This window comes from Eucyclogobius newberryi, unplaced genomic scaffold (genome assembly GCF_026437365.1).
Source record: "Eucyclogobius newberryi isolate DKJ021-1_F unplaced genomic scaffold, fEucNew1.0.hap1 SCAF_5, whole genome shotgun sequence".
In the NCBI taxonomy this organism is placed as follows: domain Eukaryota; kingdom Metazoa; phylum Chordata; class Actinopteri; order Gobiiformes; family Gobiidae; genus Eucyclogobius; species Eucyclogobius newberryi.
In genome coordinates this window covers 34,740,463-34,764,483 of record NW_027316167.1, presented here as the reverse complement: position 1 = coordinate 34,764,483, position 24,021 = coordinate 34,740,463, and the positions used below count along the sequence as shown (strand labels likewise).

General features: G+C 41.4%; 1 protein-coding gene and 1 long non-coding RNA gene across 4 annotated transcripts in view; one reads left to right on the top strand and one right to left on the bottom strand.

Annotated features, from left to right (window-relative positions):
• The window catches only part of LOC140381255 (uncharacterized), a 246,014-nt gene that overhangs the window by 83,837 nt on the left and 138,156 nt on the right, over window positions 1-24,021 (bottom strand). The gene's annotated exons all lie outside the window — the stretch shown is intronic.
• The window catches only part of vps13c (vacuolar protein sorting 13 homolog C), a 94,732-nt gene that overhangs the window by 33,712 nt on the left and 36,999 nt on the right, over window positions 1-24,021 (top strand). For all 3 annotated transcript variants that reach the window (XM_072465238.1, XM_072465237.1, XM_072465239.1), the window contains 29 exons: window positions 1,274-1,400; window positions 1,964-2,081; window positions 2,153-2,285; window positions 2,494-2,566; window positions 3,407-3,504; window positions 4,500-4,653; window positions 4,750-4,826; window positions 6,090-6,149; window positions 6,525-6,678; window positions 6,755-6,871; window positions 8,033-8,136; window positions 8,217-8,384; window positions 10,600-10,904; window positions 11,104-11,245; window positions 12,716-12,809; window positions 13,291-13,424; window positions 13,992-14,148; window positions 14,694-14,773; window positions 14,867-14,926; window positions 15,337-15,490; window positions 16,100-16,216; window positions 16,360-16,463; window positions 16,548-16,715; window positions 16,924-17,228; window positions 18,538-18,685; window positions 21,378-21,507; window positions 22,072-22,193; window positions 22,522-22,688; window positions 23,576-23,832. In XM_072465238.1, the coding sequence (XP_072321339.1) occupies window positions 1,274-1,400; window positions 1,964-2,081; window positions 2,153-2,285; window positions 2,494-2,566; window positions 3,407-3,504; window positions 4,500-4,653; window positions 4,750-4,826; window positions 6,090-6,149; window positions 6,525-6,678; window positions 6,755-6,871; window positions 8,033-8,136; window positions 8,217-8,384; window positions 10,600-10,904; window positions 11,104-11,245; window positions 12,716-12,809; window positions 13,291-13,424; window positions 13,992-14,148; window positions 14,694-14,773; window positions 14,867-14,926; window positions 15,337-15,490; window positions 16,100-16,216; window positions 16,360-16,463; window positions 16,548-16,715; window positions 16,924-17,228; window positions 18,538-18,685; window positions 21,378-21,507; window positions 22,072-22,193; window positions 22,522-22,688; window positions 23,576-23,832 (4,027 nt within the window). The remainder of the gene's footprint in view (window positions 1-1,273; window positions 1,401-1,963; window positions 2,082-2,152; window positions 2,286-2,493; window positions 2,567-3,406; window positions 3,505-4,499; window positions 4,654-4,749; window positions 4,827-6,089; window positions 6,150-6,524; window positions 6,679-6,754; window positions 6,872-8,032; window positions 8,137-8,216; window positions 8,385-10,599; window positions 10,905-11,103; window positions 11,246-12,715; window positions 12,810-13,290; window positions 13,425-13,991; window positions 14,149-14,693; window positions 14,774-14,866; window positions 14,927-15,336; window positions 15,491-16,099; window positions 16,217-16,359; window positions 16,464-16,547; window positions 16,716-16,923; window positions 17,229-18,537; window positions 18,686-21,377; window positions 21,508-22,071; window positions 22,194-22,521; window positions 22,689-23,575; window positions 23,833-24,021) is intronic.

Sequence of the window (24,021 nt, the reverse complement as noted above, 5' to 3'; positions counted from 1 at the left end):
CTCAAAAACACTGAAGAAAACCTGAAAACACTGTGTAGAAAACCTGAAAATATTTTGAAGAAAACCTGAAACAGCCGTGGTGACAGGTCTGTAGACGACGCCATCAACCTGGCACTCCACTTCATCTTGTAGCATCTGGACTCCCCGGGAACCTTCAGCTCTGCATTCAACACCATCCTCCCTGCTCTGCTCCAGGACAAGCTCTCCCAGCTCATCGTGCCTGACTCCACCTGCAGGTGGATCACGGACTTGCTGACGGATCGTACGCAGTGCGTGCGGCTGGGGAAGAATGTCTCTCGCACTATCAGCACAGGAGCTCCACAGGGCTGTGTACTTTCTCCCCTGCTCTTCTCCCTGTACACAAACTGCTGCACCTCCAGCCATGACTCCGTAAAACTGATCAAGTTTGCGGACGACACCACCCTCATCGGGCTCATCTCGGACGGGGATGAGTCAGTCTACAGGAGGGAGGTGGACCGGCTGGTGTCCTGGTGCAGCGGTAACAACCTCGAGTTCAACGCCCAGAAGACGGTGGAAAAGATCAGCCCCCCCTCACTATCACAGACTCCCCCATCACCATCGTAGACTCCTTCCGCTTCCTTGGCACCATCATCACTCAGGACCTCAAGTGGGAGCTCACCATCAGCTCCCTCATCAAGAAGGCCCAGCAGAGGATGTACTTCCTGCGGCAGCTGAGGAAAGCCAATCTGACAGCGGAGATGATGGTGCAGTTCTACACGGCCATCAGTGAGTCCATCCTCACCTTCTCCAACACTGTGTGGTACGCTGGAGCCACAGCCAGGGACAAACAGAGATTTCTCTGCTGAGAAGGTGACCGACTGCAGACTTCCATCTCTGCAGGACCTGTACGTCTCCAGGGCTCTGGGACAAACAGGTCGTACCACAGATGACCCTTCTCACCCTGTACATGAACTATATGAGCCACTCCCCTCAGGCAGGAGGCTACGGTCCATCCGGAACAGAACCTCCTGCCACAAGAACAGTTTCTTTCCCTCTGCCACTGGATTCAGGAACGCTTCTAAACACCTGGCACTTTAACTACAATTTATTCAATCACTCACTGCACTGTTCACTTTCTGCCCTACATCTGTAAATTTAACTGTAGATTTTGTGTACATAGTAAACCCTTTTTTATTTTTATCCTATAGTAAATTTTAATTGTTTATCTTTAATGCACGCCCTTTTTATTATTGCTCATTGTTGTATGTTGCACCGAATCACAAAAAGTGTGTAATTTGTTGTGTTTGTGCAGTTGAACAGTGTGGAGCAGGCCGTGCTAAGCCCCTCCCCTTCCTCTTCTCTGGAGGAGATCATGGACCGCGCCTACGAGAGGTTCAGTGTCAAGCTGCGCAAAGTGCAAGTGCTCTACAGCAAGTCTGGTCAGTGTTCCTCTTTTAACATTGTTAAACACGTTTTTCCTCATCATTAGTTACTCAAAGTGGTATTTTGTATAATTGTCCTGTAACTGAAGCTCAAGTGTTTTCACCTACCCCCTATCTCCTCCCACATCCCTGCACTTTGTGTGATTATTCGAAAAATCTGAGTGACACATACACACACATCTAAAATATCAAGTAGCTGCTTTTCAAAAATAAAACATGTACAGTACATAAAATTCTGCTGCTTTTTCTGGTGAATAGTCACTTTGAAGAGCCAAAGCTTATCAGTATGAAAAGGCGGAGCTTATGAGTTCTGCAGTTTCAAAAAGGAAGTGAATGGACCCATTTCTATTATTTAGTCATTTTACATCAACATGCCGTTTACAGTGAACAAAATCTAAAATGGCAATCTACATATGTTGGAGTTTAATATGAAATACCTGTAAAAAAAAAAGCTGAATATTTCTCCTTTAATTTACTTTTTAGTGGTTGTTTTTAGTTTTCCTTGCTGGTCAGATAAAAGCTTAGAGTGAATATGTGACGTGTAAGTGTGTGTGGATCAGGAGAGGAGTGGAGATCTGCGCGTCAGCAGAGCTCCTCGGTGCAGCACATCCTTCAGCCCATGGACTTCAGTCTGCAGTTGGCCAAGAGCATGGTGGACAACGACGCCCGGATGCCCAAGTACTCTCCATACACACTGACCATTTGTTTGACGCTCACGGTTTGTTTAACATTTGTCCTTTTACGCGCAGGTTTAAGGTTTCAGGAGAACTTCCCTTGCTCCACGTGAAGATTTCTGACCAGAAGATCCAGAGTGTGTTTGAGCTCGTCGACAGCATTCCTCTGCCGAACATGGACTCTGCGCCGTCCACGCCCGAGGGGAAGGTGAAGGACTCCGGATGATCGTTTGTTTCATCATATTTTGACTTTTAAATTATTTCCCTTTAATGTTTTTATTCTTTCAGTGTTTAAAATTTAAAACGAAAATGTTCACCTTCAGGCTTCAAATTCAATCGACTGCAAATTTTAATCTGAATTTATACTGTGAATTACTCATTTAGAATTTTTAAACTCAGTCTTTGTTCTCGTCCAGGTCCTGCCGTTGGCCGAGTCCAGACCCAGAGCTTTAAACCTTCAGAAAGCCATTCTCCCAACTCTAGACACAGGTTTGGCTCAGATTCACACTGATTATGTTTGTAATAGAGCTGCACACTGTTGTAATAATAGAATAGCCTCTGCAAAGAACAACAAGTCTTGTTGTCGCTGTATTTATTTTTTTTTACCTCTAATGAAACTATTCAAACCACTGTAGAAATTAACCTGTTTTTTTTTCTCTTACACGTTAAAGCTCCTGGAGTCAATAACAATGTGAACTTTGAACACAATCACACTTTTTAAACATATCCCCAATCTAATGGCAATCACAACACTTTTTTGAAAAATTGCAGTTAATTTATATTTTTTTGAAAAATTAGAATATAACACAACACAACAACAGAAAAAAATAAATAATAATAATAAATAATAATAAATCAATTTCAAACACACACAAAAACACTATAATAGACCAAAAAAAAACCAAAAGAAAAACACTAATATCGAGCAGGACCAGGGAGAACATAAGTAGAAGAAGAATTAGACAATATTAAATTCAGAATAATTGTCCCATTGGGAATTACAATCCCATTTTCCACAAAATGTAAAATGAAGAGCCATTTTGGAGCCAAAAAAGGCAAAAACATATATTGTGTTATTGAAATTTGTGCGCAACAAACAGTGCAACCAAGATGGAAAAACCGAGAAAGAACTAAGACCAATGTTCTCCTGACGGTGATAGTTAAAAAAGCCTTTATAAGTCAGCTCTAGGTCTAATACTGTGGCATTATCAAAATATAAGTGGAGTTGTGTTCCGTTCTTCCTCAGACATTTTCCACAGCATTTAAAATCACAATTATTACGATACCCAGGGCTGTTTACCTGACTCCTCACTCTGTGTCTTGCGACAGACTCGGAGGAAGACATCAGTGAAAAGTCTCTGGACGAGGAGCATCAGAATGTCCTCGAGGAGCTCACTGAAGTCCAGTTCAAGTTCGAAGTCAAAGAGGTTTGTATTTTCTCTCAAAACACTGTTATCAGCCAAAACAACAGACTTATGTTTTCTAGATAGAAAATATTTATGAACTACGTTCTTTATTGATGAAAATCTGTGATAGTTTATACCCTTTTGACATTTTGATTTGATGATGTTGCTGTTTTTCTCATAAACAGCAAGTCTGTTTAGTCCAGATGATGATTATGTTTATCAAACTAAGACTACGATTCATTGATCATTTGTTGTAGTCCTTGTTCAAACTTGCATTTCCTCCATCTATTTATTGTTTGTCTTTTTCTTCTACGTCTACAGTACCAAATCACGCTGTACAAGTGTTATTTGTTGTACTTAAGTAGAATAAGCGGTTGTGTTGTGTGTTTGGTGTTGTGCTCGAGTAGAATAAGCGGTTGTGTTGTGTGTTTGGTGTTGTGCTCGAGTAGAATAAGCGGTTGTGTTGTGTGTTTGGTGTTGTGCTCGAGTAGAATAAGCGGTTGTGTTGTGTGTTTGGTGTTGTGCTCGAGTAGAATAAGCGGTTGTGTTGTGTGTTTGGTGTTGTGCTTGAGTAGAATAAACGGTTGTGTTGTGTGTTTGGTGTTGTGCTTGAGTAGAATAAACGGTTGTGTTGTGTGTTTGGTGTTGTGCTCGAGTAGAATAAGCGGTTGTGTTGTGTTTGGTGTTGTGCTCGAGTAGAATAAGCGGTTGTGTTGTGTTTGGTGTTGTGCTCGAGTAGAATAAGCGGTTGTGTTGTGTGTTTGGTGTTGTGCTTGAGTAGAATAAGCGGTTGTGTTGTGTTTGGTGTTGTGCTCGAGTAGAATAAGCGGTTGTGTTGTGTTTGGTGTTGTGCTCGAGTAGAATAAGCGGTTGTGTTGTGTGTTTGGTGTTGTGCTTGAGTAGAATAAGCGGTTGTGTTGTGTGTTTGGTGTTGTGCTCGAGTAGAATAAACGGTTGTGTTGTGTGTTTGGTGTTGTGCTCGAGTAGAATAAACGGTTATGTTGTGTGTCGTGCAGGTGTTGCTGGAGCTGACGCAGCAGGCGGATCAGGAGAAAACCGTCCTGTTGCTGAGCGTGTGTCAGCTCGGGGCAGAGGGACGCAAACGCAGCTACGACCTCAGCGCCACCGCGTATTTAAACAGAGTCATGCTGGATTACTGCGACGTGCCAGGTAACGAATGCTGTCAGTCATGCAACAGTTTACTGGAAACAAATGTCTAGAAGAAATGGTGATTTGAGCTTCTTGTACATCTCTTCTCTCGAGTAGCTGGCAGAAAACCTCTTCATCTCATGAGATCTTCAGAACAACATGGCTGCAACCTGCTCAAAGTGGAGTTCATCAGGGTAAGCATGGATAAAACAGACCCAACTTTTCTTTTATGTGCGTTTTTGGTCAGTTTTGAGACTGTCCCAGCAAAAAAAGTTATATGTTATAGTTACCTGTTACTTCTCTAAGTAATTGCATGAGTAATTGTGAAGACAGTAACTTATTACTAGATAATGTAACTATTAAAGCTCCATAATCTCACCAAACTTTGTTTGTTCAAGTAAAAACATCCACTCTCTTCAGCCTTATTTGCCTTTGAAATCACCAAATACATCCGAAACCAACATTTGTTTTAGGACTATGTTTCTGTCTTATTTATTTAATAACCTTTGTTTAACCAGGTGAGAACACATTGAGATCAAGACCTCTTTTTCAGGGTTGACCTGGGGCAATGTAAAAAATGACAGCTATTTAAGAACAAATAAAAACAGTTTACATTTAAACGCACAGGCAATTTTTAAAAATCGATTTAAAACCCCTCAGTGAGACCACTTCTCCCAACATCCAATCTGTTTGAAGAGATTTCAAGCTGCAGGAGCAGCTTAGGAACACACTCTTCCAGTTACACAAGGACAAGATGAACATGTGACGTGAGCTGTGCAGAAAGACCCTCTGCTCTGTCCCAGGACACACAAGCAGAGCACATTTATATCTGACATTATACACTAAGAACATCCAGTGTGTGAAGGACCTCCTGCTCCAGAGAAGGACCTCCTGCTCCAGAGAAGGACCTCCTGCTCTAGAGAAGGACCTCCTGCTCCAGAGAAGGACCTCCTGCTCCAGAGAAGGACCTCCTGCTCCAGAGAAGGACCTCCTGCTCCAGAGAAGGACCTCCTGCTCTAGAGAAGGACCTCCTGCTCCAGAGAAGGACCTCCTGCTCTAGAGAGAAGGACCTCCTGCTCCAGAGAAGGACCTCCTGCTCTAGAGAGAAGGACATCCTGCTCCAGAGAAGGACCTCCTGCTCCAGAGAAGGACCTCCTGCTCCAGAGAAGGACCTCCTGCTCTAGAGAAGGACCTCCTGCTCTAGAGAAGGACCTCCTGCTCTAGAGAAGGACCTCCTGTTCTAAAGAAGGACCTCCTGCTCTAGAGAAGGACCTCCTGCTCCAGAAAAGGACCTCCTGCTCTAGAGAAGGACCTGCTGCTCTAAAGATGGACCTCCTGCTCTAGAGAAGGACCTCCAGACTTGGCTTAGGCCTGACACGACCTGCTGTGAATCTCAGAGTGATATTCATCTCTTTTGTTCATAAAAGGCCGTAAAAAATGTTGTCTTTCGTTTCCAGGCCGACCCCAGCGGCCCCGGCTTTCAGACGCAGTTTGCAAACACAGAACAGACTCTGAAGGTGAGTTTTAGGAGATGTACAATATCAACATCTGTTCTTTAATGTTTTGTGGAGCTGCACATTTTATGTAACAAATGTAATTGTGATTAAAAAAAAATCAGTATCCAATTGCAATAAATGTTTCAAAACATTCAGTTCAGCATGCACATTTTAAACATCTCCCGGAGCTTTTTCAGAACATTGTTAAGTAAAGATTTTTCTATAAAAAGACTGAATAATTTTGTCTTTGCTGATGAGAGAATAATAATTGAAGTCTTTATGATTTGATGCATTAACTGAAATTACGATCTTTAGTTTTGTTATCTTTCAAAGTTAAGCGTGACTCATGTGATAAATCATAACACACTAGTCATTCTCTTTGTCTCCTTGTGTCAGGTGGAGTTCTCTGCTTTGGACTTCCTGCTCCACACCAAAGCTCTTCTGTCCACAGTGAACTTCATGAACAGCGCCATTCCTCCAAAGCTCCGAGAGTCACAGGAACGAGATGCCAAGAAACAAGAGGTGGACAAGACGACGCTGGGAAAGACAAGTGAGCATGAATGAGACGCGCAATGGAGCTAATCTCTGAAACTGTAGATCTGTACACTGACTCTGGTTTTACTCAGTGTTCAAGGTTGCCAAAGATGCGGATATCTTCAGCTTTAAGTTGTTTGCGATCATGGGTTGTTTCCATGTGGAGGTGTGTGACGATCGCAGGAGCATCGCAGACATCAGAGTCCAAGGTAAAACCGTGTGTCGCGTCTATGTCTTTATCATGGTCCGCCTTTCCTCGTGTGAGTGTGAGAGAGTGAGAGCAATTCGTGCACAATAAGGATACAGAGGTAGAAAACACCCAACTTTACCAGCGAGCGTTGTACTTGGAGACACATGTCATGTAAAGTTCTGGAGGTGTTTTCCAGACATTTTATGATCAACTTTTCTCACTACGATCCACTTAGTTTAATATTTAGCTTTACAAGGACCTCCAATTAGGGCTAAACCAGGTTCTCAAATTTGACTTAACCAGGTCCTAAAACAAGACTAAACCATGTTCTGAAATCATGCTAAATCATGTTCTAAAATGAGGCTTAATCAGGTTCTAAAATGAAGCTAAACCATGTTCTAAAATGAGGCTAAATCATGTTCTAAAATTAGGCTAAACTTGGTTCTAAAATGAGGCCAAAGTATGTTCTTAAATGAGGCTAAATCATATGCTAAAATGAGACTAAACTTGGTTTTAAAATGAGGCTAAATCATGTTCTAAAATGAGACTAAATCATATCTAAAATCAGGCTAAACCATGTTCTAAAATTAGGCTAAATCAGGTTCTAAAATTAGGCTAAATCATGTTCTAAAATGTTTTTGTTGTGTTAGTTTTAAGGGCGTTTGGCAGCCAACTGAAAATGTGCATATTCCCGGCACCTACTGTAGTTGTACCTCTTCAAAGTATGTGTTTTACGCTATGTCATAAAAGATAAATAAATAATAAAGAGAGAGAGAAATGTTCTAAAATGAGGAAATGTTCAGAAAAGGTGTATTGCCATTGTCAGTGAGATTCACAGTCTAGGAACTTGCTTTGATGTTACTCTACAACAAAAAAATTAAAATAAAAGCAAGATATATCAACTAAGGCATGCATTCAAGAAAAACAATTTAAATTTACTATAAGATGAAAACAGACTTAGTATGTACACAAAATTGCTGCTAAATTTACAGTAGTGCAGAAAGAGAATAGTGCAGTTCACGTGGCAGGTGTTAAGAAGAGTTCATGAGTCCAATGGCAGATGGAAAGAGGGATAAGAGTGAGTAACCCAAAGGGGGCAAATAATGCATCATATTCAGTCACAAAGTTGTCCCTGAGCAGGTTGAAGTCAGTATTGAGCCCTTCCGTTTGTGTGTTTCAGGCATCAACGCTTCAGTGCTGGTGCGGGCAAAAGAAACTGAAGTCTCCGCCCGGCTCAGAGACATCGTGGTCACAGACGTCAGCCCGGACACAATCCACAGAAAGGTGAGCGTTCCTGCGGGGACATCTTCTGCTTTCCGTCGCTCTCCTCGGTCTCTAACTGACCCCCGGCACGTTTGTTCCAGGCCGTGTCGATCATGGGAGAGGAAGTGTTCAGTTTCAAGATGTCCCTGTTTCCCGACGCGACGAAGGCAGACGGCTACAGCGACGTGTCGAAAGTGGACGGGAAAGTCACCCTGCGTTTGGGCTGCATCCAGATCATCTACGTGCACAAGTTCCTCATGTCGATGCTGGTCAGACTCACACGCATACTTAAACACGCTCTGTAACGGTCCGACATTTAACCTGTGTCTGATATTATTAGCATTTTTTGTTTTTTTAAATGTGTGCTGTTTGTCATAACTAAATGTTTTTTGTGTTTTAGTTTTTTTTTTTACATTTCTTTGTCCTAAAATGATCAAAGCAAATATGATATACTGTAATTTAGTTAGAAATGTCCTAAAAGTGACACTTTTTATAACAGGGAATGTGAATTGAGCCAAAAGAGATGACGTTGTAAGGTTAGTTTCTGTGTTCTATGGTTGCAACCTTTCAGGATTTAAATGAATATATGGGGGTTTCATGGGAATAAACAGGGAATTAACACTTCTGAAGGTTGTCCCTACACATGCATGACGACCTTAATCTATCCGTGCTTTTAATAATTAGTCGAGAGAGAAACAGCATTAAAAAAGTGGGAAATTTTAGGAATCCAGGTCAAAGAGTTGAGGAGATGGACCTGATATTGTGTCTGAGGTTTGATTCTCAAACATCTGAACTCACGTGATTGTTTCTGTGGCAGGACAAACCAGACCCTCTCAGAAAAGAACATATGCGAACATATCATTTAAACCTCATAGAACCAAAGTAAACAGTAGCTTTGAAGAGGAAGAGGATGAACACTTTCAGAATAATTTTTTTTTGAGACTTTATTGTGGAAGGCGCCCATATTGTATTGTATTGTAATTGTGTTATAATAAGTACGAACTAGCTGTTATTAAAGGTCAGTGAAAATGTTCACTAAAATAAGCAAAAAAAATGCCAGGATTCATAGAACTGTAGTTACATTTATAACTTGGGATTTTAAGTCTTTTGTTGTTTTTAGTTTTGAAAATTCCCCAAATTTCTGAGCTAAAGTTTCCATGGAATTTTATCATTAATCAAAAGCCATATATTGATTTTATTTCCCTGTTTGTCTTTTATTATATTATTATATATATATTTATTTGAAAATACTGATTCTGCCGCTCTGAACAAACCTTTTGGACGTGCAGAGGTGAACTTGTAGCTGCTCGTAGCCCGTAGTTCTTGTATAATCTATGTATAATAATGTGTATTGTGTTATTTTACAGTACACAAACGAGGATGTTCTTTTCTGTTTGTCCTGCATGCTCTTATTCTGTGTCCGCTCGCTCTCTTCTGTTCTTCCAGGCTTCTTTTAGCGTTGAGTGTGGTTCTGCTGACGAGGTACAGCATGCACTTTACGGCGTTTTACCACACTTTACTGCATCGTACAAGGCTTTACTGCACCTAATGCCTGTTTAAAACCCCAAAACAACCCCAGTTAATACTTGACTCGACAAAAACAGTTCTTGCTTAAACATATTGAATGTGTGCAAGGTGCATTTTGGAAACGGCTTCTGAACCATGACATCCGCCCGGCGCCTGATGATGATGATGATAATGATGATGTTTATAATAATAATAATACCACTCCTGTCCATCAGTGCTGTGCTCTTCATCTCCTGTGTTTACCTCCATCACCACAGCGCCCTCTGCCTGTGTGCACCGGTTACTACAGTCATGAACTCTATCTGTGTTTCATAAGCCTCATTGTTCCCTGTTCATCCACTTAAAAATAAATATTATAATAGTATTATATTCAACCATAGTGTAATCACAGGATCTTAAATTAAATTAAATTGATCATGTAAAAATGTCACAATTGTTTTGTTGGAACATTTTGTATCTTGGTTAGGTACAATTTATTGTAAAAAAAACAACAACAACAACAACTCAAAAACAATATTTTGTGAGGTGATGAAATAACTGAAGTTTATTTTTAAATTCAACATCCACTGAGTAACAAATGTAGGCTGATATGCATTTAAATTTAAATTTAAAGTTTCACTATGTAACTTTAAGGACGGGTCGTCGTCTTGGGGAAGTTATTGGAATGTTTCACAGTATGGCATTAAACGCATCCATCTTTATTATATTCTCACTATGAGCAACGTCGCCTCTCTGACAGATCTGACCTGTCACATGCTTGTGTCCATGGAAATAAATACTTAAATGCCTTGGAGACGAGCATCTGAAAAGTTACATAGTGCACCTTTTAAAGCTTTTCTTGAACACCTTCAGAAGGCTTAATGAAACACAGATGGATCAAATAACTAATCGACTCCCCCACTGGGTTTGTAACCGGTGATTGTCTGACTTTCATTGATAAATTACTGGTGTTTGCAGATGTTTATCGATAACTTCCAGACGGCTAAAGAGGCTCTGAGTCAGGCCACGGTGCAGGCCGCAGAGAAGGCCGCCTCCAGCGTGCGAGACTTTGCTCAGAAGAGTTTCCGTCTCTCCATGGACATCAGCCTGAAGGCTCCGCTCATCATCATCCCCCAGGACTCAAACTCCCACGATGCACTGGTGATGGACCTGGGCCTCATCACCGTCGGCAACAGCTTCTCCCTGCAGCAGGTGCAGGGCGTCGAGCTACCCGTCGTGGTGGAGAAGATGGAGGTCAAGCTCAGTCAACTCAAGCTCTCCAGGTATTGCAGAAACGTGCTCGTACCTCAATAAAAATAGTCACATATTGTGAACAAGTGAACGATCCGATAGAGGTTTGTATTTAATATGCAGACGCTGTAAATGATTGAAAGGTCAAATTAAATTGGATTACATGTTTTCTTCCCCTCTACTCTCTGGCCATAACTAACAATATATAATATAATACTTGTTTGTTTGCAGATTGACTCAGAAACAAACAGTGCCTGACGTACAGATGCTTCAGCCTATCAGCTTCGAGCTTCTGGTCACGAGAAACCTCTGCTACTCCTGGTACAACAAGATCCCTGGAATCCAGGTCCAAGGAATCCTGCACGAGCTCAATGTAAGACCAGCTTCAACATTAGATTGTATGTGTTATATATCACAAAATTATTATGTCTTTTTGACAGTGTTTCTTACACAAAGATCGTTGTCGTCTAAAATTGTTCTAATCTTTTCTGAAGATTTTAGTATAAGAAATAATAGGACTTAAAGGACACATATTATGCAAAATTGGAGCGCATTTAGCTTCATTCACAGTTTGATGAATCCTGGATAGAAAATTTTCTCCCTCCAAAACAGCAGAGATCCAAATGTTATTTTGTTTGTTATAAACCTTTTTTTAAGTTCTAAAACATGAAACGCCAAACTAAAGGTTCCCAAGAGCATGTTTAAAGGTTGAGAATAAAATAAATAACACATACTATTTGTCCTTTAAGTTAGATAAGATAAGATATTCCTTTATTGTCCCACATGGGGAAATAAAGTAATGTAAGGAAATAAATGGATATATTATGACAGAGGTGGGCAATTATTTTCCTCCGAGGGCCATTTTCGAATTCAGGCAAGTAGCGGAGGGCCGGCCCGCGATCATTGGTGTGAAAAAAAAAATATATATATATATTTAATATATATTAGATATCAAATAAGATATCACTTTTCTGTCAAATATAGGGTATTGAATCTATTATTTAATTCATTTAATTTCAACTTTATTAAGGATACAAGTGCAGACAGATGTTACAGTTAAAGAATAGAAACTAAAATCTTTCTAGGTACCAGATTAAAACATGCCGAGGGCCACATCTTTCCTCTGGGGCCACAAAGTGCTCAGGCAAAAAAACAAACAAACATTTTTTTTAATGTTATTTTTATTTTATTTTACTTGGCATGTTTGGTGGGCTGGATTATAAAGACAAACAAGCCGTATGTGGCCCGCGGGCCGTAGTTTGCCCAGGTCTGTATTATAATGTATTAGTTCAAGTGCACTAAATTTGACCAAACTTTTACTTTACAGAAAATGCAAAATGTGTTGACCAACACCTGATTTTAACCCTGTTCTTACATTGTTCCTCATTTTAAAAAAATAACACAGCTGGAGTACATTTAGCTTCATTCACACTTGTTTCATTAATTCTTAAATTACGAGCTCGTCTTCTTTGCTCCTTCTCCGATCCTCGGTTTCCAATTTCCCAGATTTGTTTGGTCGAACCGGACGTGTCCTTGTGCTGTTTTTAATCATCACATACTCGTTATGAGCATTTTTGACTCAAATCACTTTCTTTACAACTGTGTTCTTACATTAGCATGTCGGGACAAGCTAGCTTTTGTTTGTTTCCCCATGGTAATTCCCTCTGCTGCCTGTAGATGAAGCGCTAACAACAAACCAGACTCTTTAGATACAGAGTAATGTGTGCTTTCAGTGGATAGATATATTTTCAGTTCTAAAACATGAGGCGCATGAGCAAAGGCACAAGAACACGTTTAAAGGACAATAACAGAACAGATAATGCAGAACGTCTTTGTGTCACAGATGAGTTTGGGGGAGGAGGACCTGAGCTTGCTCATGAAGATCCTGGTGCACAACATCGGTGAAGGCAGCGCAATGCAGAGGAACCTGGCTCAGGGTATGTCTGCCCCAGTGAATCATGGGGGAAAATACTTAAATAATAATAATAATAATCTTATTTTAGATTTGTGGCTTTGTATATTTTATTTAGATCCACCAGATTTGCCAACCAACAACAGATACATAATGATTTTAAGTTTTTACAACAATTTTGAATTTCCAGATTAGAAATATCAGTTAGTTTGGTTTTCTATCAAAAGGATGGGGAAAAGTCTAGTCTCAAATTGATGTTAAAGTTCTAATGTATCATCATAGATAAAGTAAAAATCTATATTTCTGTAAGTATTTGTCTAGTAAAACCTAAGAATATGTATTTTTTCATAAAAATGTTTAGTGTCTATCATTATCTCCTAATATACAAATAATAGTAAAATACAACAGTAAACGTGTTTAAACCAGGTTCTGACATCACTCACATGTCTGATGGCCAAAAACTTGTTCTGAGATTAATCCCAGTCTGTTGTGTGGGTTTGTCACAGAGAAAGAGCTGGAGGTGTTGGAACAGCAGCAGGAGGCGTTGCTGCCCAGGACGTCCACCCCGGAGCTCACAGCGGGACAACAGGTCGAGCTGGAGAACGCCATCAATGTTCTGCTCAAGTTTGAGATTAAAGAGGTGAACGGTTCATTATTTACATTAATGTGTGAGAAGATCTGTATATTTCAACCAAATAAAGGTTGAAATATGGCAACTGAGGGCTTCTAGATGAAGAATATTTAAGAATAATGTGTATAATTCATGAAAATCAGAGTCAAAATCATCAAAATCCAAGGGCAACAATTAATGGACTAAAACTAGTCTATATTAAAAAAAAATGTGATTTGATTATCATAATTGTTATGGACAAAACCAACTCTAAACACATACTAAAAGACCTTGTTATAACAAATGGCATTAATACATTTAAATGTCAGAAAAGATTAAATAAATTCAGATTTCTACCATCAATATTCAGTTACCATAGTGACTTTAATTTCCAAATTTGACTAGTCAATTACTTGCATAGTTACAGCCCGACAAATTTAGACTACGATAATTTTAAGTCGACTTTATGACCACACACCATTACTATTATTGTGATTATTTGTTGCAGCCCTTGAAATAATAACATGGGGAGTATTTTACAGTTTTACTTCCCTTTTTTAATTATTATGATTGGTGTTTTCTGCTGCCGTTGACCAGGTGAAGTTGACCCTGAAAAAGCCCAAAGTCAGCGTGGAGACTCCGTTCCTGGTCCTTCACGCGGCGCAGCTCGGCATCGACACCAAAGTCCGCAAATACGACACCTGCGCCACCGTCTACATCCGAGAGATCACCATGAACTGCCTCGAGTTCAAAGGTACGGGACGCTGTAGATTATGTTGTCAATTTAATTCAAAATCATATAAAATGGGAAAATAGTACGGTAATAGTAATTGAATTTTTTTTCAAACCAAGAGAAAAGACACAAGACAGAAAAAAAGGACAGGGGGAAAAAAAGACTTTCGAGGGTGGGGCCATAGAAAACAGATTGTGTATTTTTTTTCTAAAGATCTAATTAAAAAAAGGGCATCCCATGAAAAGAAAGGTTAAGGCATCGAAGTTTAAAAATAGTTGTCCTATTTAGTCCAGATTTTCTCATATGTATCTGTTTGAGTCCGTGTGTCAGTAATGGTGTCGGCCCAGTCCTAATTCGTCATCCATTATGGCAGGGGTTTTGAGGCCCAGGGACATTGTTCTGAAATTAAGTGGGATGGCGGTTTCAAAAACAGTCTGCAGTGCATTGTGAACTTCCATCCAATATTTATGACTAGAATCACTGGTTTTGTGGTAGATCTGCCTTTACCATCGCTAGTGTTTCAACAAGTGTTTCTGTTAGTGTTTCTGTTGTCTCTTTTGTGTTAGACATGACTGGAGAGGACTTGTGTATCATCAGATCCTCAGCAGAGACCGGGGCAGAACTACTCAAAGTTCAATATTTTAAGGTGGGTCTTATAAAAGATCCTGGACGTTAGCAATGATTCCCTAAATTGGTGTATGTAATGTAAACAAACAATGCTTTATCGGCTTTATGTCAGGCCAATCGCAACGGGCCAAACTTCTCTACAGTCTACAAGAACACCGAGCAAATGATGAACGTGAGTAAAACAGCTTAGTGTGTTTCATTTTAAACTAGAGACTCATTTGCGCAAGTATCGATACTAATACAAATCGGTTGAGGTTTAGCAGAACTAGTTGAAGATCACATTGGAACGTAAAGATCAGAATCAAGTTGCACCAGGACACTAGCCAGTCCACCTTCCTCCTGTAGACAGACTCATCCCCGTCCGAGATGAGCCCAACTTGATCAGTTTTATGGAGTCGTGGCAGATCAATTTTACATAGTTTTGGCTCCATAATACTAGAAATACTGTTTCTATTATTATGCTCTAAAACGTGTTTAAACATGTGTAAAGGCCAGTAACAAAACGGATAGTGTAGTTCAACTTGAATTATTGAGATCTTTTCAACGTTCATATTTCCTTGGTTCTTCCTTGTCCTCATGTAGGTGATGTTCACGTCTCTGGACCTGGTTCTTCACACTGAGGCTCTGCTCTCGTCCATAAACTTCCTGTCTGCAGTAATGGCACCCATGAGTTCAGCGTCGGCAGAGAGAGAGACTCGGACCAAACCTGAGGACAAGACCGTGTCCGCCAAGTCCAGTCAGTGCAACCATCAGCAATATGATACAAGCGTCAATGTATCTGCCGCAGTCTCATGTTTAGTTCAAGTCTCACAATTTTCCAGGTTTTCTGCTCGTGGGAATCACTCTAGCTTTATTGTTGACATATTATTTCATTGGGACTATTCATTTATAATCATAATTTTTTTCGTACTTAACAGTAATAAAAAAAAACTAGAGAACAAGAGACTAAGACAAAAACAAAAACAGAAAGAATAAGACTAGTCTAAGTATATTTGATGACTTTACTGAGATGATAAATATTTATTTGGACAAAACAGAAAAGATAGAGCCAGTTTTCTAGAGTTTTTGGACTGATCCATTTATTCTGCTTTTTTACACACAAAAGCCGAATTTCTTGGTACGTTTCTGTTTGTAGAGTTCTCATTGAGTGAAGTTGGTTAACTATTTTGTTTATTTTCTTTATTGATACATTGCTTGCAGTTAAACTTGGTAAATGACAGATTCAGCATGAGCTGGATGAGATGATACATTTTGCCAGTGAAATATTGCAATATATTGCAGTAGGATGATGATATTTTGATCATGTTTTACATATAATTTATTAAATGTGTTTATTTCCCTACAGCTGCCCTGGTTTCTCCTGTAGATCATGTGATTGACCTGAAAGTGATGGCGACACTTGGAGCGTTTAACATTTTGGTTTGTGACCAGAAGAGCAACATGGCCGACATCAAAATCCAAGGTTTGTTAAGTTAAACTTCACTCGTCCATCAAACCAGCACAGACTGTAGTTTATCTACAGGAGCTCAGCCACTTTCTTTCAAGTTTACTTTATCGAACACTTTTCATGTGTTAAGATGAATATACTGAATGTCTCCCTCTCAGGTGTAAATGGCTCCATGTTGGTGCAGGGACCTCAGACCCACATTTCAGCTCGACTCAGAGACTTCATCGTGTTAAATGTGGATCCAAAGTGCATCCACAAGAAGGTCAGCTTCAAATATAATGAAATGTAAACCCCTCAAACGGTTTAGTGTTGGTCATTTATGATAATAGTTTGTCTTACTCCTCAGGCCATCTCCATCGTGGGCGACGAGGTGTTCAGTTTCTCCATGTCGCTGACGCCAAACGCCACAGAAGGAGCGAGTTACGCCGACACGTCCAAAAGCGACGGAAAAGTGAAGCTCAACGTGGGCTGCGTCCAAGTGGTTTATCTGCACAAGTTCATCATGTCTCTGCTGGTAGTACATTCATTATAACTTTACAAGTTAATCAAGTTATCTGTTCAAACGTGCACAGATAAAAGCGTCATTAAATATTAATTATTTTGTCATATGGCGCCGGCCACAACTCAAAATGCAATTCTAATACTTCTGAAGTACATTTTCTGGTTCCGTTCTAACTGACATGCACCCACAGTTCTAGCTCTAAGTTTCCTCTGTGTTGCAGAACTTCTCTAATAACTTCCAGACGGCTAAAGAGGCTCTGAGTCAGGCCACGGTGCAGGCCGCAGAGAAGGCCGCCTCCAGCGTGCGAGACTTTGCTCAGAAGAGTTTCCGTCTCTCCATGGACATCAGCCTGAAGGCTCCACTCATCATCATCCCCCAGGACTCAAACTCCCACGATGCACTGGTGATGGACCTGGGTCTCATCACCGTCGGCAACAGCTTCTCCCTGCAGCAGGTGGAGGGCTGTCCTCTGCCGGCCGTGATCGACAACATGGACGTGCAGCTTTCACAACTCAAACTGTCCAGGTCAGAACGCTCTACTTACACTGAGGGTTGGCTCGGTTTGAACCCAGTTTAGTCCTGATGTGTAGACCAGGTTTAGTCCTGATGTGTAGACCAGGTTTAGTCCTGATGTGTAGACCAGGTTTAGTCCTGATGTGTAGACCAGTTTAGTCCTGATGTGTAGACCAGGTTTAGACCTGATGTGTAGACCAGTTTAGACCTGATGTGTAGACCAGGTTTAGTCCTGATGTGTAGACCAGGTTTAGTCCTGATGTGTAGACCAGTTTAGTCCTGATGTGTAGACCAGGTTTAGACCTGATGTGTAGACCAGGTTTAGTCCTGATGTGTAGACCAGGTTTAGTCCTGATGTGTAGACCAGGTTTAGACCTGATGTGTAGACCAGTTTAGACCTGATGTGTAGACCAGGTTTAGTCCTGATGTGTAGACCAGGTTTAGTCCTGATGTGTAGACCAGTTTAGTCCTGATGTGTAGACCAGGTTTAGACCTGATGTGTAGACCAGGTTTAGTCCTGATGTGTAGACCAGGTTTAGTCCTGATGTGTAGACCAGGTTTAGACCTGATGTGTAGACCAGTTTAGACCTGATGTGTAGACCAGGTTTAGTCCTGATGTGTAGACCAGGTTTAGTCCTGATGTGTAGACCAGTTTAGTCCTGATGTGTAGACCAGGTTTAGACCTGATGTGTAGACCAGGTTTAGTCCTGATGTGTAGACCAGGTTTAGTCCTGATGTGTAGACCAGGTTTAGTCCTGACAAACATTTGTCCTTGTGGTAAAGAAAATGCTTGCCCTGAATATCTGCCCCCTGCGTTGTGGTGTTATTTCATTTTCATTTCATTTATTTATTTATACAGGGAAAACCCAATGAGAAAAGTTCTCTTTTTCATGGATCCCTGTTAAAACACAACACAAAATAAACAACAAACATAGGATACTAAAACACAAATAAAACATTCAATAAAATGAATCTATAAATTAAAACACATTTAAACATACAATCTGAGATATAATTATATAAAACAAGTGCATTGGCACTGAGGGTAGTCCTTGACCAGTGCTTGAGGGTGAGGGGGGATGGTGACGCGTGCTTGCCCTTATGACGCGGTCTTGCTCCCACCGCCCGTCAGTTTGGAGATTCGAGGAAAGGAGATAGTCTGTAATATAGCTAAAAACTGCGGGAATCAATAAAAAAAACACTCTGGGTACATATATGAAGCACAAATAGCAATGTAAGAAGGTTAAAAGCTCTGAAAAGTCGATTTTGCATGTTATGGGACCTTTAAACTTCATTCTTGTCTCTCCTCGGGCTGTTGCAGGAGCAGAGTGGGTCTGGAGTCCGAGGGGCCGAGTGTGGAGCTCCTGGAGGCCGTGAACTTCCAGCTGAAGATCAGGAGAAACCTGGCACCAGCCTGGAACAAGAAGATGGCCGCCGTGGAGATCGATGGAGACATGAAGCCGATGATGGTACGAGGGTCACAGCAGGGCACCTACATGCAGGGTACGTACATGCAGGGCACGTACATGCAGGGCACGTACATGCAGGGCACGTACATGCAGGGCACGTACATGCAGGGCACGTACATGCAGGGCACGTACATGCAGGACACGTACATGCAGGGCACGTACATGCAGGGCACGTACATGGGCACGTACATGCAGGGCACGTACATGCAGGGTACGTACATGCAGGGTACGTACATGCAGGGTACGTACATGCAGGGTACGTACATGGGCACGTACATGCAGGGCACGTACATGCAGGGCACGTACATGCAGGGCACGTACATGCAGGGCACGTACATGCAGGGTACGTACATGCAGGGTACGTACATGCAGGGCACGTACATGCAGGGCACGTACATGCAGGGTACGTACATGCAGGGTACGTACATGCAGGGCACGTACATGCAGGGTACGTACATGCAGGGTACGTACATGCAGGGCACGTACATGCAGGGCACGTACATGCAGGGCACGTACATGCAGGGTACGTACATGCAGGGTACGTACATGCAGGGCACGTACATGCAGGGCACGTACATGCAGGGTACGTACATGCAGGGCACGTACATGCAGGGCACGTACATGCAGGGTACGTACATGCAGGGTACGTACATGCAGGGCACGTACATGCAGGGCACGTACATGCAGGACACGTACATGCAGGGCACGTACATGCAGGGCACGTACATGCAGGGCACGTACATGCAGGGCACGTACATGCAGGGCACGTACATGCAGGGCACGTACATGCAGGGCACGTACATGCAGGGCACGTACATGCAGGGCACGTACATGCAGGGTACGTACATGCAGGGCACGTACATGCAGGGCACGTACATGCAGGGCACTTACATGCAGGGCACGTACATGCAGGGCACGTACATGCAGGGCACGTACATGCAGGGCACGTACATGCAGGGCACGTACATGCAGGGCACGTACATGCAGGGCACGTACATGCAGGGTACGTACATGCAGGGCACGTACATGCAGGGCACGTACATGCAGGGCACGTACATGCAGGGCACGTACATGCAGGGCACGTACATGCAGGGCACGTACATGCAGGGCACGTACATGCAGGGCACGTACATGCAGGGCACGTACATGCAGGGCACGTACATGCAGGGCACGTACATGCAGGGCACGTACATGGGCACGTACATGCAGGGCACGTACATGCAGGGCACGTACATGCAGGGCACGTACATGCAGGGCACGTACATGGGCACGTACATGCAGGGCACGTACATGCAGGGCACGTACATGCAGGGCACGTACATGCAGGGCACGTACATGCAGGGCACGTACATGGGCACGTACATGCAGGGCACGTACATGCAGGGCACGTACATGCAGGGCACGTACATGCAGGGCACGTATATGCAGGGCACGTACATGGGCACGTACATGCAGGGCACGTACATGCAGGGTTTGTTCACACAGAAAATGATAAAGTAGCATTTCTCTATTCTGCACCTTCAATTTGGAATAATTTACAGAAGGTCTGGAAGCTAAAATAACTGATTCTAACTAATAGACAGTTTAAATTAATGCTGAAAGGATTTAGAAGTGGGAACTTTGTTTTAGAACTGTTTTTAGGCAATGCATTTTTTTAAAGATTGTGTTTGTTGTGTGTTTGTTGTCGTTATTCATCTCAAATGAACAGGGAAGTCATGAGTATTTGGTTTTTAAGTCATTATTCTGGTCATATCACAAGAACTAAAAACAAAAATTCTTTATTAGGGCTGCAATTTGGTGATACAGAATCGATATCGGGGTCTGCTCTATCAATATATCGCCATGAGTCATTTTTGGTATATTTATTTTGTTACCGCACTAGAATTGTTTTGCTTGTTTACACAAAACATGTGACATTTTGACTGTTTTGATGTTTAAAATGGGCATGTTTCATTTTGAGTTTGCAAGTTGTGGTTTGACAAAGAAACATTTTGTTAAAATGCATTGGTTTCTTTAAAAAATAGTGATAATGTGATAATGATAAATAAAGTATTAGAATAATAAATGAATAATAAAACATAATTAACTCCCCTGGACCTTTTTTAACGTGTCACAAATCTAATCGCAATTTCAAAACTTGAAGCTAAATTAAGTAATTTCAATCGTCAATCGTAAAAAAAGGAAAAATGTGAAGTGCTCTTTTCTGTTTATTTTTATATTCACTTTTCTTTTCATAAAGTGCAGCTGGCCGCAGTGTCATGAGTTCGGATCCTGACTCCGACAATTTATTGCGTGCCCTCCCTTCTCTCTCTGCTCCCATTTCTCTCTGTCCTTTCCTGTCAAACAAAGCCTAAGGGCATCAAAAACCTTTAAAAAAAGTTTGATTTCCTAGAGCTGCTCACATACTAGAGGATTGAATGTGAATGAAAGTGAATTAGTGATGAAATTATACAGGAATGATTGTATTAATACAACATTTATCTTAATCTCCTACTTTGGTTCAGCCTACACGTCCACCACCACAGGTACAGTTTGTTCAGGAGAGACTTTGTCCTAAATGTAGTTTGAAAGACTATTGTTCCGTTTCGTCACACATTAGATCGTGTACTCCAGCGTCCTCTAGCTCTAGTGTTAAATGGACATGATATTTTCTTTTTGCAGCCGTTTCTGAAAGTGTTGTCTCTGTTTTTAGGTGGAGCTGAGCCAGTCCGACCTCAAAGTGCTGCTGAGGATTCTAACTGAAAACCTGGGCGAGGCCGACAGTGCAGAGAGCAGTGTCCCCAAACAAGAGAGCAGCATCCAGCTCAGAGCGCCACCTATAGGTCTGATATCACACACACCTAAGGCAGGACTGAACCAGGATTGAACCAGGATTAGAGTAGGATTTTCATGTCTGACACTGCAAGTGGGGCCAAGAAAACAAACCGAGAAAACAAACCATACATAATATTTAGCAAGGCATATAAATCTGAACTTTCGAGATGATATATAGAACTGTAATGCTAATCTGGACAGCTAATTGACTAAATATATTAAAAAAACATTTTAAAAAGCCCATCACAAAGAAATTATGAGTATTTTCAGTTAAATGTTCTGTGATTTTATTTAGTTTTGTGATTTAGTGCTACTTGAGTTCTTTTTATTTTAGATTTTGGTCTTGTTCTATTCTGTTTCGTGTTTCATAGAAAAAAAATAAGAATAAAAGAAATGCAGATACATAAAGATTTTTAAACAATTTTTATAACTAAGACGGTCATTATTAAACCAAAATATTTGTATTACCATATGTCATCCTTTATTTGGTTGATTTCTTATTTGAATATTTAAAAAGTCTTAATACAATGAAATAACTGTCTTAATGTGATTATTTTGTCATGTGTGTTCAGAAAATGGTGAAAACCCCATTGTCCCCGGTCCTGAAGATGAAGAGGGATCCATGGAGATGCTCAAGTTCAACTTCAACATCGATTCTCTTGGACTGATTCTGTACAATAATGATCCAAATCAGGTCGGTCTACTGTAGTTTGTATTGTGTACCGGTAAACACTTTCTTTTCAAACGTGGGTAAAAACAGAGCTACAAACGAGAACCAAACACTTCAAATCATCTGTGAGAAGCTTGAGGAGTTTAATGCAGGTGTTAAAGGGTAATGTTCAAGAATGTAACAATGACAGCCTTGTTTTGTTTTAATATGAGGTCAAAAACTATTGATTTATTTGAAATGTCGCCCAGTTCTAGGTTAAAATGGCTTATATTCATGTACTTCCATCTTGTTCTGAGCAGTTTTGAGCAGGATACGGTGTTGTTTCTCATTACGTGGACCCTCTCCTCCTCAGCCTTCGGTCCTGGAGCACCAGCGCGCCCGGTGCCTGGGTCAGTTCGCCCTCGTCCAGCTCAGAGCCTCGGGGACGATGCTGAAGAGCAGGAGCATGGAGCTGAAGATGGTGCTCACCTCCTGCACGCTGGACGACATGCGTGCAAACATGGACAGGGTCACATCACGGTGAGTCCTTTCCTGGGGGCCGATAACTCAACTACGTCACTACATTGTTTTGGTTTCTGGGAAAAAGCGGTAATGAACGGCGACGAGTCTGAAATGTAGCTTTTGGAGTTGATCCTTTTCGTTAAATATCTCTTAAAAACTAACCAGATTATACATTACGAGCCTCACGTGGTCTGAGTGTGCTTTTAAAGAGTTTAGATTGAGTAGATTGAGCCCTAAATCAGAGTTACTTTCACCTTCTAATGTCATCAAAATGCGTCTCTGGACAAGTTTGTGAGAAATACACTCATGATATTGACAATTAAAATTATATGATCTTGATAAAATAAGTTCTAATCTGACTAATGTGAGGCTGTTTTATATGACAGGCTCATTCAGTCACGTCAACGTTAGAAACACCAGAATATCACGGGTGTAACTTTGGTTTTGTGATTTTATTATCTCTTGCACTTAATGAATACATTTTGTACATTTTGAATCATTATGAGATGATGGTTAATTAATTCCCCAAATGAAATGCAGAAATACTTTCGTAGCTAAAGTCATCTGAGGCTTGAGTCGCTACTAGTCCTTTTAGTTACAGAAATCGACTTCTCATCAGTCTGTCCGCGGTAAAATGCTGTAATTTTCTTCTGGGGGAAAAGAATAAAAATATGGCCAAGGAATCTGCTAGTGTCAACGGAGATGTTACTGCTTTCCTTCCTCCTTTCCTCATTATGGCATTAAACAAGCATATTACTCCAGAAAAGTCGCTGCACTTTTAAAGCAAGATCGATATACTGTTTATAACATTATCAAACAAGCGAAACAAACAGACTTTCTGACTTTGTGTATGATGGTCAGTAGTTACTCTTAAACGTGTTGTGCCTGTGCTGTTGCCCCATCAGGATGGTGGGCAGGCATGACGAGGGCAGCCTGGAGCCCATGATAGACCTGACCATCCGGAGGAGTGAACAGGAGCAGGACGTGGTCGCTGTGCTGCAGAAGCTGAGCCTCTGTGCCAGCGTGGAGTTCCTTATGGTCGTGGCAGATTTCTTTGTGCAGGCGTTTCCTCAGGGACAGAACCGGCCGTCGAGCTCGGGTCTGAGCGAGCGACTGCCCCTGAAACAGACCGCCGAACCTGCAAGCACGGACCCCAGGAGCGGTGAGGCAAAACAGAATACACTCTCGCTTCACAGTGAGAAGGGTTCAGGTTTAAGGATGACTGAGCTTTTCTGTGTGGAGTTCAACCCAAAACATGCACATAATACAAAAACCCAAAACATGCACATAATACAAAAACCCAAAACATGCACATAATACAAAAACCCAAAACATGCACATAATACAAAAA